The following is a 14,089-nucleotide window of genomic DNA, read 5'->3' on the forward strand; positions in this document are numbered from 1 at the left end:
GCTTAATAGCGAATATGTACATACATTGATTTTCTAATGGGATTGGCAAATCATATATAAATTAACCATGAGTCAATTTTAGTTAATATCGGGTAATATCAAATATTAATTATTATTATTACTATATATTTATATTATGCTGATATGATGTGAGATGTCAAAATTGAGTGCAATTTAATTCATTTTCTCAACCTTCAATAAGAATTCAAGTTTTATTTTACATTTATCAAATATTATTTCACGACATAGATTAAAATTCCAGTTCAAAAATATATATTACAATGTATAATAAAATTGAATAATATACTGCATGAAAATTATTTATAATAGGCATGTAATTACGCATGTTAAATTACTAAGGGCTTTTATAGTTATTAAAAATAAAACAAATACGATTATATTCATTAGTTAAAAAACGTATCGTTGGTATGACACAGGCCAATCGGCCAGAATTGAATAGGAAGGGAAAGAGGATGCGAACTTTCTACTTTGTTCATCGCCATCATCCCCAATATAGTGTCCCGACACACCCAGTTGGAAACAGGGAAAATTAAAATCGCCATCCCATTTCTGCAATGTCATAATAGATATATATTCAGCTTGGTTTTAAATATCAAAATCGTACCACTTACCGACAGTTCCAAAAAGAAATTCAATGGAGCGCTATCAATTCCATATGTGAAGTAGATATGGTATGGAAGTGGCGGAGCTGGTGGTTTCTCCAGATAACTGTTAAGGAACGACCAGTTGCTTATTTTCACATCTTTATATGGTTGAATGAACAAGCTCATATGAGAAGGACCCGTCAAATTGAACTCAAAACGCACAGTAGTGGGATTCAGAATTGTTTTGTTAAGTTGCATCAATGTGGTTAAGGTTGGCGGTTCAATGGGATCAGAACGCGGCAGCCATTTGCTTTGTAGACGGTTTTTTGCATAGCGGTAATCAAATAAAGGCATGCCACACATCATGTGAGTCTCGCATTTGGATTTTATGCTAATCAAACCAGTCAGGTTGACCTTTGTTCCTAGAAATGGATACTCTTCACGCCGATCTTGGAAACTAAACAGATAGCCAGACTCATCCTTACTGAGACTACCATCGTATTCGTAAAACATATTCCGAACGTGCTTTAATGTCACAAGTATTATTAGATTGAATTTTAATAAACAGAATTTTTTCTAACTCACCAGATATGCAATGCGTAGTCCGTTGGTCTTCGGTGTATAAGGGAATCCGATCTGTGTACTGCTGGCTAAGTACATTGAGATGGCCGTTATAACAAACAAAGTGACCACCACAAAGCTGGGCCGGCGGAAATAGTTAATAAGCGGAATCTATGAGAATAAATATTTGTAAAATACTTTTTGAAGAAGAACACTCGACAAGTACCCTTACCAAGAAACCAAATGAGAGAACCGTTCCTAATGCTGCCAGGACAGCAATATACAAATCCCGATTGGAGGAACTGCCCGAACGACCACCAATAGGTGTGAGAATCACAATAAGTGCATAGAAGAGATAGCTACTGCACAAGAATGGAATTATCTGACTCGCCTTAACAAGACCTGTCCAAGCATAGTCACGATCGTGCAAAGTAGTCAACAAATTTATGGCCAAAGATAACATATAGAATATTAGTGGTATGACGAAAATGTATGAGGAACGGATACTAGCTGCTGTAAAACCAACGGTAAGAAGACCCAGGATGATGGCTTGAGCATGCAATGCCAGTTGGACATGGTAGGAATTTGATATTTTATCCTGCGAAATAATGTATAGATAAATGTTTATGTTAAGAACGAATAATTCTAGAGATGCAACTTACGTTACGCTGTAAACTATAATAAATAGTTATGGGCAAACTAAGGCCAATAAGTGACGGGCACACATATAAACCGATCACCAGCAGGGGAGTGCTATAGTAAGTTAGAGAAAGTCCCAAACTATCGAATACATACGCCACTACTGCGGGAAGCGCCAGTCCGAGTACAAACGAGATTATCTGGAGAATAATAACCAGTGTAAACCAGAATACTACTTGATAGATGGAAACATGGGAAACAACTGCCATGCGCCTCATTGATGCTAATATTAAAATGAGAGCAGCTCCACAACAACTATAGTTCAGGCATATTCCCGTAACCTGTGAGTAGTGGACGAAGTATATTCCCAGGAAGTCAAAGAAGACAGCGTGTCCAGACCTGTGCGCCTGTGAATTGCAAATTGCAACTGTCAATTTGATACTAAGACTCTTTTGTGGTGTGAATTGGGTACTTGGATATCGTGCAATTCGGTTGCATTTGCCAAACCTCGAACCAAACTGAGAATATTGTCACCAGTATTCTGCAAGGATTCACGAGGGATCACATCAATTGTGTCATATTTGGTGTGGTATACAAATCCATTAATACATTGCGCCAAGTCCAAACCTATAAGAGCATGAATCGTTTCCATTGGAAATACTATTTCAGAATCAGTGCCAATTACCTGGAATATTGCCATATAAGTTAAACTGACGGAAGTCTGTATCCGATGGTAAAATGCCTGATTGGAAGATTTCCTCGGCCACGGTTGTGGCGAAAGGATGTTTGATATATTCTTTGTAGTACTGTTTTAAATGAAACAATGCTTATAATTGATTAAAAATGCGATTGAAAATAAGATAACTTACATTTACAAGCCATGGGTGGTTGGGACCACTCTGAAATAGAATTTCTCGACCTCCACTGCCACCAGCATCAAGGTTAACGACAGCTCTACGATTGTAGGGATAATTTAAAACTGGTATATTTCTTTGAAAAAACATAAATGACTTACTTGCAGTATGGAGCCCATTTGTGTTGAGTTACAAAACCATGAGAAGCTTGCATAGAACCTTCTTCAGCTCCATTGAATAGAAAGACGATCGGATGATCAAAGGTTTGCTTTGTTGTTGCTATTACACGTAAAACTTCCAACATCGTGACTACCATGAAACCGGCGTCACCCGCTGACGGAGTTTCTGGCTTCGAATCAAAGTGACTGTTCACTAAGAGGTAGGAATTGCTGGTGCTCCCCTTCGGCGTTAATTTCACAGCAATGTTTTGAACGCCTTGGTACATGTTCAGTACAGTTTTATACGGGAAAGCACCAGATGCTCGCGACAAGTCAATTTCCATTTCGAAATAGTCATTCAATAGTGTGGATTTAATCTGCGTTAGCTCATTCATTATAAAGTTCACTGCCTCAACCTCATTTGCATGACTGCCCTCCAATTTGGTACCAAAATTAGATAGAGTGTACAAATTTTTGTAAGCACGTTCCGCAATGAATACATTTTTCTTAGCGTCCTCCATTGTCATTGCCGTTGGTAGCCGGTAGAAGAATGGTATTACAACGGCGAAAAAGAGAAGTCCCCAGAATAGCAGGAACCCATTGGCGTAGTACCAGGGTAACTTTGCATCAGCCTCCTTTTTGACCTCATTTTTATGAGATTCGACTGTTTCGTCCGAGATCTGGAAAATATGTAGTTAGGAATTGCGAAGTTATTATTATTATTATTATAATTGGGACGCCTGGATTGCGGCCAACTAGATCTATCGTGCCCCCTACTGGGCCGAATGCGAGAATCTTTGTTGGGTTGAACGCTTCTCTATATTTGAAACTCATAACATGCATTCCTAGTATGCTGCATTTTTATCTAGTTAAAGCGACACACTCTGCTAAGATGTGCATAGAGGATTCTTCCTCGCTTTTGCAAAACCTGCATAGTTCGCTACTATAAATACCTAGTTTAGTTGATTTCTTAGTCTACAAGGTCCTGTCAGGAGACTGATGAATATCCTAAGCCCATTCTTTCGTATGGTTATTACTTCCCTAAATCGTTTATGATTATAGCCACCCAAAAGACATCTGGTTTGTCGGAGTCCTGGTGTCTTTGCCCAGCTCCGTTGTCGCCTCTGTCCTTCTTCGTTTCTATTTCTATTTCTAATAACGAAGTTATTTTATATAATATTTCACTTTGGTCGGTACTTACAAGTTTCTCCTTGTCGCCCATACTGTTCTTTAAAGTGAGAGCGAGATTTATCAAATGAACTTTACTAATGAACTATTGAGCTGAAGGAACTGTAGACCACTTATATAGTTGTCAAAAAGAAGGTAATTAAGATTTTAAAAGCCCAATTCAAATAACATTTATAGAGTCTGCCATTTGATTGCCTTATCAAATATATCGAAATATATAATATTATAAAGTTGATAAGAAGACACTATGCATCGTCTCCTATTGTATAAACCAATAGGGTCGATACGACCAAGCGAGATTCACTATAGATATAAACGTAGAATATCGTTTTTCAAATTTGTACCTTTAATTTATAGTTCAGCTGAGTTTCACGATGTATTCATTTTTAAAATGTACAAATGGAAAAATCTCATAAATAAGCGTAGGGCGTAATTAAATAATTGGATATTGGATATTTTCGAGCCAATAACGTACGAGTATATGCATTGATATCAAGTCGTCCGTGTACGGTAAACTCTGTTGAACCGAATTGCAACTTCATTCTTTTGGGATCTACGTTTTTAATAGTGTAGGGTTCTAGGTACAGAGTATGTCCTAGTTAAGAGCTCTTGAACAGAGTATTCTTCTTTCAACCGTCTATGTGATGTTGCTATGCTTTATGCGATACTGCACATAATATATACATTTCTTTATCCTATAGTATATTCATCTTTATTACACATCATAACATTTTTTATATTATAGGGTATAAGTCGTTTTCCCTATCAAAATTGTTTCTTTTCATTACAATTTATTATCGCTTGATATATAAGTTTATGGTTTCTCAGCATTTAATGAGTCGTCCAAAAATAAGTTTATCAACAGTTTTTCGTTTTTAATGGTGACATTAAAAACCAAACCTTTTGATATATAAATCAAGACATGCGTGTCAAATCTTATTAATGCGAACACCATTAATTGTATTTAAGACTTATATATACTGCTATTTCTTTGCCTTCTAGCATAACATTGAATTATTTGACTTTGTTTAATAATAAAATATGAATAGTCGGTCTAATGCAGACCATTTAGTCAAAATAGCATAGTTTCAATAAAAGCCATATTAATTTACAAATATAAGTTTAATAAACAGATATCAATGCCGAAGCTCCAAGATGTCAAATAGTGTAACTACTGAGTTAGTAGTCTCTCAAGTTGAGTGAACAGTACAATTTGACCAAAGTGTTGCACTGTGTAATTATGCATACCACGTCGTACCAACTTTAGCTTGAAGAACTGTATCGATGAACCGATTAGCTTAACCTCTATGGAACTTAATGTGTATTCACACACTTATGAGTGGCACCACTAAGCAGACAATATTTTATTGTATTGTCTTGTATATATGTATTGTCTGCTTAGTGGTGGCACGTAATCCATGAAACCAGTGTCAAAATTCCCGTGTGAATCAAAATTCTGCATTGCTTGTTCGATAACAAATGTAAAAAAATGTTGGCGGTTCAAAGGATTTTCTACGTAATTCTTTCACATATTCTTAAACTGCAATCACGCTGATAAATCATAGCTTGAAAATAAATAACTATTAATTGGAGTTCACACAGAGTCCAATTATTGTTCAATTAAATTTGTCGATAATAACCAAATCGAATTTCATTAATTTTGTTTGGTTTTATCGACTTGCTGCGTTTTGCTTGAGTGGATCTAAGTTAACGCCAAGCAATGTAAGCCGTATAACCTGCTAGCTTCAGACACAATCTCTTTTGTATTCCTTAATATGTTTATTTTATAAATAATCAATTATTCTTCAAATATTTTTAAAATTTAGAAAATAAATCGCTGGTATAATGCAGGCCATTGATCCAGAATTGAATAAGAGGGAAATGAAGATGCGAACTTCACACTTTGAGCATCGCCATCATCTTTTATATAATGTGCCGAGACCCCCAGTTGAAACAACGGTACATTGAAGTCGCCATTCGGTTTCTAAAGATTAAAAAATAATTATGAATTTAAATATTAAGTGCCCATATATACTATATCTTACCGATAATTCCAAAAAGAAATTTAATGGTGAGTTATCAATGCCGTATTTGAAATAGATAACGTATGTTATTGTTGATGGTGTTGGTTTTGAATTGATCGTGAATGACCAGTTACTCAAAGTCACATCTTCATAAGGTTGAATTACCAAATTCATTTGAGAGGGACCTTTCAACTTGAACTCAAAGCGCACTGTCGTAGAATTCAGTATGATTTTATTTACCATATCCAAGGTGGTTAATGATGGAGGCATAATTGGCTCAGAGCGTGGTAGCCATTTGCTGTTAAGTCGACTTACACCGGGCACAGGCATGCCGCACATCATGTGAGTATCGCAATTCGATTCAATGCCAACCAAACCATTCAGGTCAACCTTGCTGCCCAAGAGTACTTTTTCTCTAAGTCTGTCTTGAAAGTTAAACAAATAGCCAGACTCATCCTTACTGAGAGTGCCATCGTACTCGTAGAACATATTTCGCACTTGCTAGTATGATAGGCGATATATTTAATGAATAAAGTTAGAATAGATAGAATAGATTATATCAGACTTACCAGGTACGAAACTCGCTGGCCATTGGTTTTTTGCTTATATGGGAATCCGATTTGTGTACTACTCGCTAAGTACATTGAGAGGGCTGTGATTACAAGCAGAGACAACACCACAAAGCTGGGTCGTCGTAAGCTATTAATAAGTGGCATCTGTAGATTAGACAAATTAGTAAGCTTTATAAGTAAATAACTCAGTTAGTACCAAAAATCCAAACGAAAGAACCGTTCCTGCTGCTGCCATTGCTGCAATATATAAGTCCCAATTAGAGGAACTGCCCGATCGACCACCCATTGGTGTAAGAACCACAATTAATATGTAGAAAATATAGCTGCTGTACACGAAAGGGATTATTTGGCTTGCCTTGAGTAGACCTGTCCAGGCATAGCCACGATCGTGCAGAGTAGTCATTAAATTAAGAACCAAGGATAAGATGTAGAAAATTAGTGGAATGACGAAAATGTACGAGGAACGCAAGCCAAATATTGTAAGACCAATGGCGAGCAGAGCCAAGATGACTGCGTGGCCATGCAATGCCAGTTGGACATGGTAGGCATTTGATATTTTATCCTGCGGAACAAAAATACAATAAGTAAATGTGTGATTTAAGATAACAAATAATAACCTTACGTTGCGCTGTAAGCTGCAATACACAGTTATGGGCAAACTGAGGCCAATAAGTGACGGGCACACATATAAACCGATCACCAGAAGGGGAGTGCTATAGTAAGTCAGTGATAGTCCCAAATTGTCAAATACGTGTGCAACTACTAAAGGAAGTGCTAGTCCGAGTACAAAAGAGATAATCTGGATGACAAGCACCAGGATAAACCAGCGGGCCACGTGGCAAATGGAGACGTGGGAAACATCAGCCATTCGCCACAATGAAACGTAGATCAAAATGAAAGCAGCTCCAGCAGCGCTAATGTTAAAAAATTTTCCGATAGCCTCTGAATAATTTACGAAGTATATTCCCAGAAAGTCAAAGTAAACGGCGTGCCCAGTTTGGTGTGCCTGTAAATGAAAGAGTTTCAGTAGTTAAACTTGAACTAAGAGCCACGAAATTAAGTTTGTACTTTTGTATCATATAATTCAGTTGCATTTGATAACCCTCGAACCAAACTGAGAATATTGTCACCAGTATTCTGCAAGGATTCACGAGGGATCACATCAATTGTGTCATACTTGGTGTGGTATACAAATCCATTAATACATTGCGCCAAGTCTAAGCCTATAAGAGCATGAGTTGTTTAAATTGAAATTACCCATTATAATTCAGAGTCTCAATGTAACATACCTGGAATTTTGCCATATGTTGTAAACTGTCGGAAGTCTGTATCAGATGGAATGATGCCGGATTGGAAGATTTCCTCGGCCACGGTTGTGGCGAAAGGATGTTTGATATATTTTTTATAGTACTGTTTAAAATATTAATAGCCGATTTGGATTATATTTTTTTTATTAATATGCCTTACATTGACAAGCCATGGGTGGTTCGGACCACTTTGAAATAGAACTTCTCGACCTCCACTGCCTGCAGCATCGAGATTGACGACGGCTCTGCAATAGTAGTGAACATGTTAAAAGTTAATATTTTTCTGATATTGTGGACTGGAATAACTTACTTGCAATATGGAGCCCATTTATGTTGAGTTATAAATCCATGGGAAGCTAGTAGGCCAACTTCCTCAGCTCCATTAAAGAGAAACACAATCGGATGATCAAAGGTTTGCTTTGTTGTTGCTATTACACGTAAAACTTCCAACATCGTGACTACCATGAAACCGGCGTCACCCGCTGACGGAGTAGCTGGCTTAGAATCGAAGTGACTGTTTACAAGAAGATAGGACTCGCTTGTGCTGGTCTTGGGCGTCAATTTTACAGCGATGTTTTGAACGCCTTGATACACATTTAGCCTTGTGTAATATGAGAAAGCACCAGAGGCTTGAGATAAGTCAATTTCCATATCGAAATAGTCCTCAAGTAGATCTTCTTTAATCTTCTTCAGCTCTTTTAGTATAAAGTTCACTGCCTCAATTTCATTTTCCATACTGCCAAGCAATTTGTTACCAATATTTGACAGGGTATACAAATCTTTGTAAGCACGTTCAGCAATGAATACATTTTTATTTGCGTCCTCCATTGTTAGGGCCGTTGGCAACCGATAGAAGAATGGTATCACAACAGCGAAAAAGAGGAGTCCCCAGAATAAAGGGAAACCACTCGCAAAGTACCAAGGTATATTTTCATTTGCCTTTGTTTTTACCATCTCTTCGTCTTCGGTAAGTTTATCAGATATCTATATAATATGAGTAAAATGAGTGTGCTTTAAAATGTGAAATCATTTGGCTCTTACAAGCTTCTCCTTATCTTCCATATTGTTTTGATTTAAAAAAAAGAAAATTTAAAACGATTCTGTTCTGATGTGAGTCTTGCATGAAACAAATGATAAATTAAAGCAAGTGCGGCCCGATTTTATAGAAAAACGCAATCATAAAACATATTGTAAAAGCGCAATAAATGTGATAATAAAGTCATTTATAGTTGACGCCTAATGACCTAAATGCGCCAGTAATTTTGTGGATAGGCATTGTTTTCAAAAGAGTAAGGTAGTTAACTTTCAGAATGCAATGTAAAAAAATAAAACTATATTAATATATACATATATTCCGTCAATATTCATACATATTTCACTAACAAAAACACGTTGCGACGAGTCGTGCCTATAATGTCGCAAAATTAAACACACGCACCCAACACTAACTCGAAACCCGATTAATAACTTTGAGCTTATCGAAATAATAATTTTATTAAACGATAGATTTATGGCTTAATAGACGCCACGTGTATACAAAATGATTTTACTATTTTACAATGCATATCGTGCATGTATAAACATATAAATGATATCTCGATAAAATTATCATTTGTTGAATCATTAAAATATGCCTAATAAACGACAGTGCACTGATAAAGTGAAACTCAAATCATTTAAATACCTGTGAAATTCTCTATGAGTAAAGTATTTGTGATTTTGACTCAAAGTGTGCAGAAACTTCTACAAAATGGTACACCTTTCTAACCAGTGTTTGCTAATCTCTGAACTTCATATTTATGTTCTTATAATCTGAAAACTTGTGAACAAATTTGTGAAACACCATATGAGGTCAGTAATGTCTACTTCTGATTTATTAAGGTTAAAAACATGATAATTGCTTACGAAGGATCACTTAGTTAATGTCACGTCTTCATAGGGTTGAATTATCAAGGACTTGTGAGAGGAACCTTTCAACTTGAACTCAAAACGCACTGTCGTGGAATTTAGAATGTTTTTAATTACCATATCCAAGGTGGTTACCTCTCGAGCCACAATTGGCACAGAGCGCGGAAGTCATTTACTGTTTTGAGGAATTACACCATTGGTGCCTAAGAGATGAGTAATATTATGCGTTAGTACTTCGCAATGTATCGTTCATGTTATCATTTCAAAATCATTGTAACTTAACAACAGATCAATTTTGTTTACCAGCCACCTCTTAGCAACTTGTAACTATTTTGTAAGTTGATTAAAGTTAATTCAATTGATTGATTGATTTTACTATATTAAACAATAATTCTGAGTTCCTTAAAAAGCTATGAGGTTTTTATTTACATTTATATATATTGTTTTATTACAATGCATTAGTAAATTAAAAAATATATCGTTGATATGAGGAAGGCCAACTAGCCACGATTGAAAAGGAGGGATATGATGATGCGAACTTCATGCTCTGTTCATCACCCTTATCCCCAACAAAATGTCCCGACACTCCAAGTTGCATAAGGGGTACGTTAAAGTCTCCATTCGCTTTCTACAGATTAAAATCAGAATAAATTAAAACGGATATATTCCAAATTAACATATAGATTTCTTACCGAAATTTGAATGAAGAACTTTAAAGGCGACGAATCAATGCCGTAGTTAAAGAAAATATGGTAGGAGAGGGGATATGGCGGGGGCTTCTCAAGATAGCTCCGCAAGAAAGACCAATCCATTATTGTAACATCTTCATATGGTTCAATAAACAAACTCATTTGAGCTGGACCCATTAAATGGAACTCAAATTGGACAGTGGTCGAATTCAGAATGGTTTTCCTCAACACTTCCAAAGTTGTTACCCCTGGTGGTACAATTGGCTCAGCTCGTGGAAGCCACTTGCTCTGGAGACGATTCTCAACAAAGCGATAATCATACAACGGCATGCCACACATCATGTGTTTCTCGCATTCGGTTTTAATGTTAACTAAGCCAGTCAGATCCACATTTGTGTCCAATAGGGGTTTTTCTTCAAGTCTGTCTTGAAAATTAAAAAGGTAGCCAGACTCATCTCTACTCAGTGATCCATCATACTCGTAGAAAGTTTTTCGCACATGCTGAAATGATAGGCAACATATTGCATAAATGAAGTCCGTTCTTTTGGGTATGTCACACTAACCAGGTACGAAACTCGATGGCCATTGGTCTTTGGTCTATATGGGAATCCTATTTGCGTGCTACTGGCTAAGTACATAGAGAGGGCTGTGATTACAAGCAGAGACAACACCACAAAGCTGGGACGTCGGAAAGTATTTATAAGCGGGACCTGTATTGATAAAATTTTATAAACGGTTTGATATGGAGGATTTAAATAGTATATTTACCAAAAAACCAAATGACAGAATCGTTCCCACTGCTGCTACGACAGCAATTTTTAAGTCGTGGTTGGTCGAACTACCAGAGCGACCAAGCATCGGCGTTAGAACCACAAAGATTAGATAGAAGAGGTAGCAGCTATACAGGAAAGGGATTACTTGACCTGCCTTGTGCAGACCTGTCCAGGCATAACCACGATCGTGCAGAGTAGTCATTAAATTGAGGGTCAATGAAACTATGTAGAAGGTTAGTGGTATGACGAAAATGTATGTGGAACGGAGGCCAAACGCTGTAAAATAAATTGCGATAAATGCCAGGATAAAAGCCTGAGCATGCAAAGACAGCTGGATATGGTAGGCAGTTGGGATTTTACGCTGGGGATGAAATTGAGAGATAAGTATATAATGTATAAAGTCTGATAATTCAAGATCTTGAACTTACATTACACTGTATACTGTAATACATGGTTATGGGTAAACTGAGGCCAATAAGTGACGGGCACACATACAAGCCGATCACCAACAAAGGTGTACTAAAGTAAGTAAGCGATAGTCCCAAATTGTCAAACACATGTGCAACCAATGCGGGAAAAACTAATCCGAGTACAAAAGAGATTAACTGGATGATAAGAACCAAGATAAACCAGCGCATCACATGGCATGTGGAAATGTTGGAAACAGCAGCCGTGCGAGACATTGAAAGGAAAATCAAAATAATAGTAGCTCCGGCAACACTATAGTTCAAATATATTCCTGTGGTCTCTGAATAATGGATGAAGTATATGCCTAGGAAATCGAAGTAGATAGCGTTCCCTTTATTGTGCATCTGTGAATTAAATAAAGTACATACAATTTAGTATTTACTATGATTTACAAAAACATGTTTATACCTCACTATTGTGTAATTCGGTTGCGTTAGACAAACCTCGAACCAGTCCAAGAAGATTTTCACCGGTGTTCTGCACAGACTCCTGAGGAATCACATCAATTTTGTCATATTTGGTGTGGTATATAAAACCATTGACGCACTGACCAATGTCTAAACCTATATAATATGTATACAAATACATTTCAAAGATTTATTTTGTGATGTCATCTTATGCTTTTACTACATACCTGGCATATGGGTTTTAAATTGAGTATAGTCTGAATCCGATGGGAGCATACCAGTCTGATAAATTTCCTCACCCAAGGTATGGCCAAAGGGATGTTTAACATGGCTATTATAATACTACATGGAATTTTGGGTCAAGATCGTGGTTATTATAAGTATTAAATTTTCTTACATCTACAAGCCAAGAATTTTTGGGACCACTTTGAAAGAGAATTTCTCGGCCTCCACTTCCAGCAGCATCAAGATTAATGACGGCTCTAAAATCATTATGGTTAGTTTTATGTCTAAATAGCAAAATAAAATACCGCACTTTAGGTTTGGTGCCCATTTGTGTTGATTTACGAAGCCATGGGAGGCTAGCATTGAACTTTCCTCCGCCCCATTAAACAAGAAGACTATGGGATTTTCAAAGGTTTGTTCTGTCGTTGCCATGACACGCAGAATTTCCAGCATGGTTGCTACCATGAAGCAATCGTCTCCGGCTGATGGTGTTTCCGGCTTAGAATCAAAGTGACTGTTAATTAGGAGGTAGGAATTGCTCTTGCTGTTCTTTGAAGTTAGTTTCGCGGCAACATTTTGAACTCCCTGGTACATGTTATTCGTGTTTTGATACAAAAACTGTCCGGAAACTTGCGACACGTCAATTTCAATATCGAAATATTCTTTCAGTGAATCTGTTTTAATTTGGTTCAGCTCCTTAAGCAGGTACTGTACAGTCTCAATCTCATTTTCCGTACTGCCGATCATTTTGGTTCCAATATTCGAAAGAGTGTACAGATTTTTGTAGGCACGTTCCGCAATGAATACATTATCTTTAGAGTCCTCCATTGTCTTTGCCGTTGGTAACCGATTGAAGAATGGTATTACAACGGCAAAAAAGAGAAGTCCCCAAAATAATAGGAATCCAGTGGCAAAGTACCAGGGTAACTTTGCTTCCGTTTTATCCACATATCGAGGAGTTTCCACAAATGATCTGCCCGATTCATTACATATCTACATATGATGTTAGTGAAATTTAAACAGTTGCACCTTATTTGTGTTATTTAGTTGTTCTTACAAGCTTCTCCTTGTCACACATTCTGTTCGCACACAATGTTTTTCTTTGGGGAGTCCAATGCTTGTTAAATTTGAACTACTCCGTAAATCGGTTGTGTGCCTTTTTTTATAGCAATCAAGTCCAAACGGAACATAGCTTTAGTGAATAAGAATTCATAAATTGGTCAATAAAAATATCATATAATGCGAACGTACGACGATAAAAAGAGCGAGGGCTGATTTTGAAGTTCAGATCATTGGCTGTGGTGAAATATCAATATTTTCAAATATCTTAAACATAATAAATTGATTTAGTTTGTGGTGACAGCAATAACATTTTAAGTGCAATCTGCTTCTAAATTAACAGAACTATCTACGACCTGCAAAATGAAACTATTACTAAATTACTCAATATATAATAATATAAAGCGAAACTTTTGAATCTCCTTCTTGTTTGCTGGCCAGTTTATTGTACTAAGGAAGCTCTTTTATTATAGGCGGCATTGTTTTAATATTCATTAATCATGTTTCGATAAAAACGGCGGGCATCAAGCATGAGTTGTATTATATTCACGATATCTTAGTTTTCAAAAGTACCGTGATTATAAAACAGTTTTATGAGGAGTCTCTGTTAATTTCGTTGGAATGTGTTTAAATCTACTTGCGTTGACGAAAG

At 36.7% G+C, this 14,089-nt stretch overlaps 3 protein-coding genes across 4 annotated transcripts; all 3 read right to left on the bottom strand.

Moving 5' to 3' along the window:
- Positions 1–310: 310 nt before the first annotated feature.
- On the bottom strand, positions 311–4,040 carry LOC6560036 (endoplasmic reticulum metallopeptidase 1). The gene is made up of 10 exons (XM_001986117.3): positions 4,019–4,040; positions 2,821–3,497; positions 2,675–2,759; positions 2,491–2,611; positions 2,278–2,432; positions 1,829–2,212; positions 1,399–1,764; positions 1,191–1,337; positions 633–1,130; positions 311–570 (listed from the first exon to the last, which is right to left on the bottom strand). Exons 1-10 carry the CDS (start codon positions 4,037–4,039, stop codon positions 409–411), a joined length of 2,616 nt encoding a protein of 871 aa, XP_001986153.1. The 5' UTR covers position 4,040; the 3' UTR covers positions 311–408.
- A 1,756-nt stretch (positions 4,041–5,796) lies between these two features.
- On the bottom strand, positions 5,797–8,989 carry LOC6560571 (endoplasmic reticulum metallopeptidase 1). Of its 2 annotated transcripts, none has more exons than XM_032735031.1 (10): positions 8,950–8,989; positions 8,219–8,892; positions 8,069–8,153; positions 7,891–8,011; positions 7,670–7,824; positions 7,224–7,607; positions 6,798–7,163; positions 6,599–6,745; positions 6,051–6,530; positions 5,797–5,989 (listed from the first exon to the last, which is right to left on the bottom strand). In XM_032735031.1, exons 1-10 carry the CDS (start codon positions 8,968–8,970, stop codon positions 5,828–5,830), a joined length of 2,595 nt encoding a protein of 864 aa, XP_032590922.1. In that variant the 5' UTR covers positions 8,971–8,989; the 3' UTR covers positions 5,797–5,827. The 2 variants fall into 2 exon arrangements, with proteins under 2 accessions (XP_032590922.1, XP_043072268.1); XM_043216333.1 differs by having other exon boundaries at positions 8,219–8,870; positions 8,950–8,968.
- Positions 8,990–10,219: 1,230 nt separating this feature from the next.
- Positions 10,220–13,493, bottom strand: LOC6560594 (endoplasmic reticulum metallopeptidase 1). The gene is made up of 10 exons (XM_032735238.1): positions 13,436–13,493; positions 12,689–13,371; positions 12,551–12,635; positions 12,381–12,495; positions 12,155–12,309; positions 11,707–12,090; positions 11,274–11,639; positions 11,069–11,215; positions 10,509–11,006; positions 10,220–10,444 (listed from the first exon to the last, which is right to left on the bottom strand). The coding sequence occupies exons 1-10, from the start codon at positions 13,454–13,456 to the stop codon at positions 10,283–10,285; spliced, it is 2,616 nt and encodes an 871-aa protein (XP_032591129.1). The 5' UTR covers positions 13,457–13,493; the 3' UTR covers positions 10,220–10,282.
- Between the last annotated feature and the right edge of the window lie 596 nt (positions 13,494–14,089).

The sequence above is a fragment of the Drosophila grimshawi genome, unplaced genomic scaffold (assembly GCF_018153295.1).
Source record: "Drosophila grimshawi isolate 15287-2541.00 unplaced genomic scaffold, ASM1815329v1 contig_1367, whole genome shotgun sequence".
Classification (NCBI taxonomy): Eukaryota; Metazoa; Arthropoda; class Insecta; order Diptera; family Drosophilidae; genus Drosophila; species Drosophila grimshawi.

Excerpts from the sequence above, each read along its gene's own strand:
- LOC6560594 (XM_032735238.1), bottom strand. The coding sequence starts at position 13,456 with ATGTGTGACAAGGAGAAGCTT. Across the intron at positions 12,636-12,688 it reads AAATGGGCACCAAACCTAAA|AGCCGTCATTAATCTTGATG; the intron begins GTGCGGTATTTT and ends TAATGATTTTAG. Across the intron at positions 10,445-10,508 it reads AGTTCTTCATTCAAATTTCG|AAAGCGAATGGAGACTTTAA; the intron begins GTAAGAAATCTA and ends TTTAATCTGTAG.
- LOC6560571 (XM_032735031.1), bottom strand. The coding sequence starts at position 8,970 with ATGGAAGATAAGGAGAAGCTT. Across the intron at positions 8,893-8,949 it reads TGGAAGATAAGGAGAAGCTT|ATATCTGATAAACTTACCGA; the intron begins GTAAGAGCCAAA and ends CATATTATATAG. Across the intron at positions 7,825-7,890 it reads AACATATGGCAAAATTCCAG|GCTTAGACTTGGCGCAATGT; the intron begins GTATGTTACATT and ends ATGCTCTTATAG.
- LOC6560036 (XM_001986117.3), bottom strand. The coding sequence starts at position 4,039 with ATGGGCGACAAGGAGAAACTT. Across the intron at positions 3,498-4,018 it reads TGGGCGACAAGGAGAAACTT|ATCTCGGACGAAACAGTCGA; the intron begins GTAAGTACCGAC and ends CATATTTTCCAG. Across the intron at positions 2,760-2,820 it reads AAATGGGCTCCATACTGCAA|AGCTGTCGTTAACCTTGATG; the intron begins GTAAGTCATTTA and ends CTACAATCGTAG.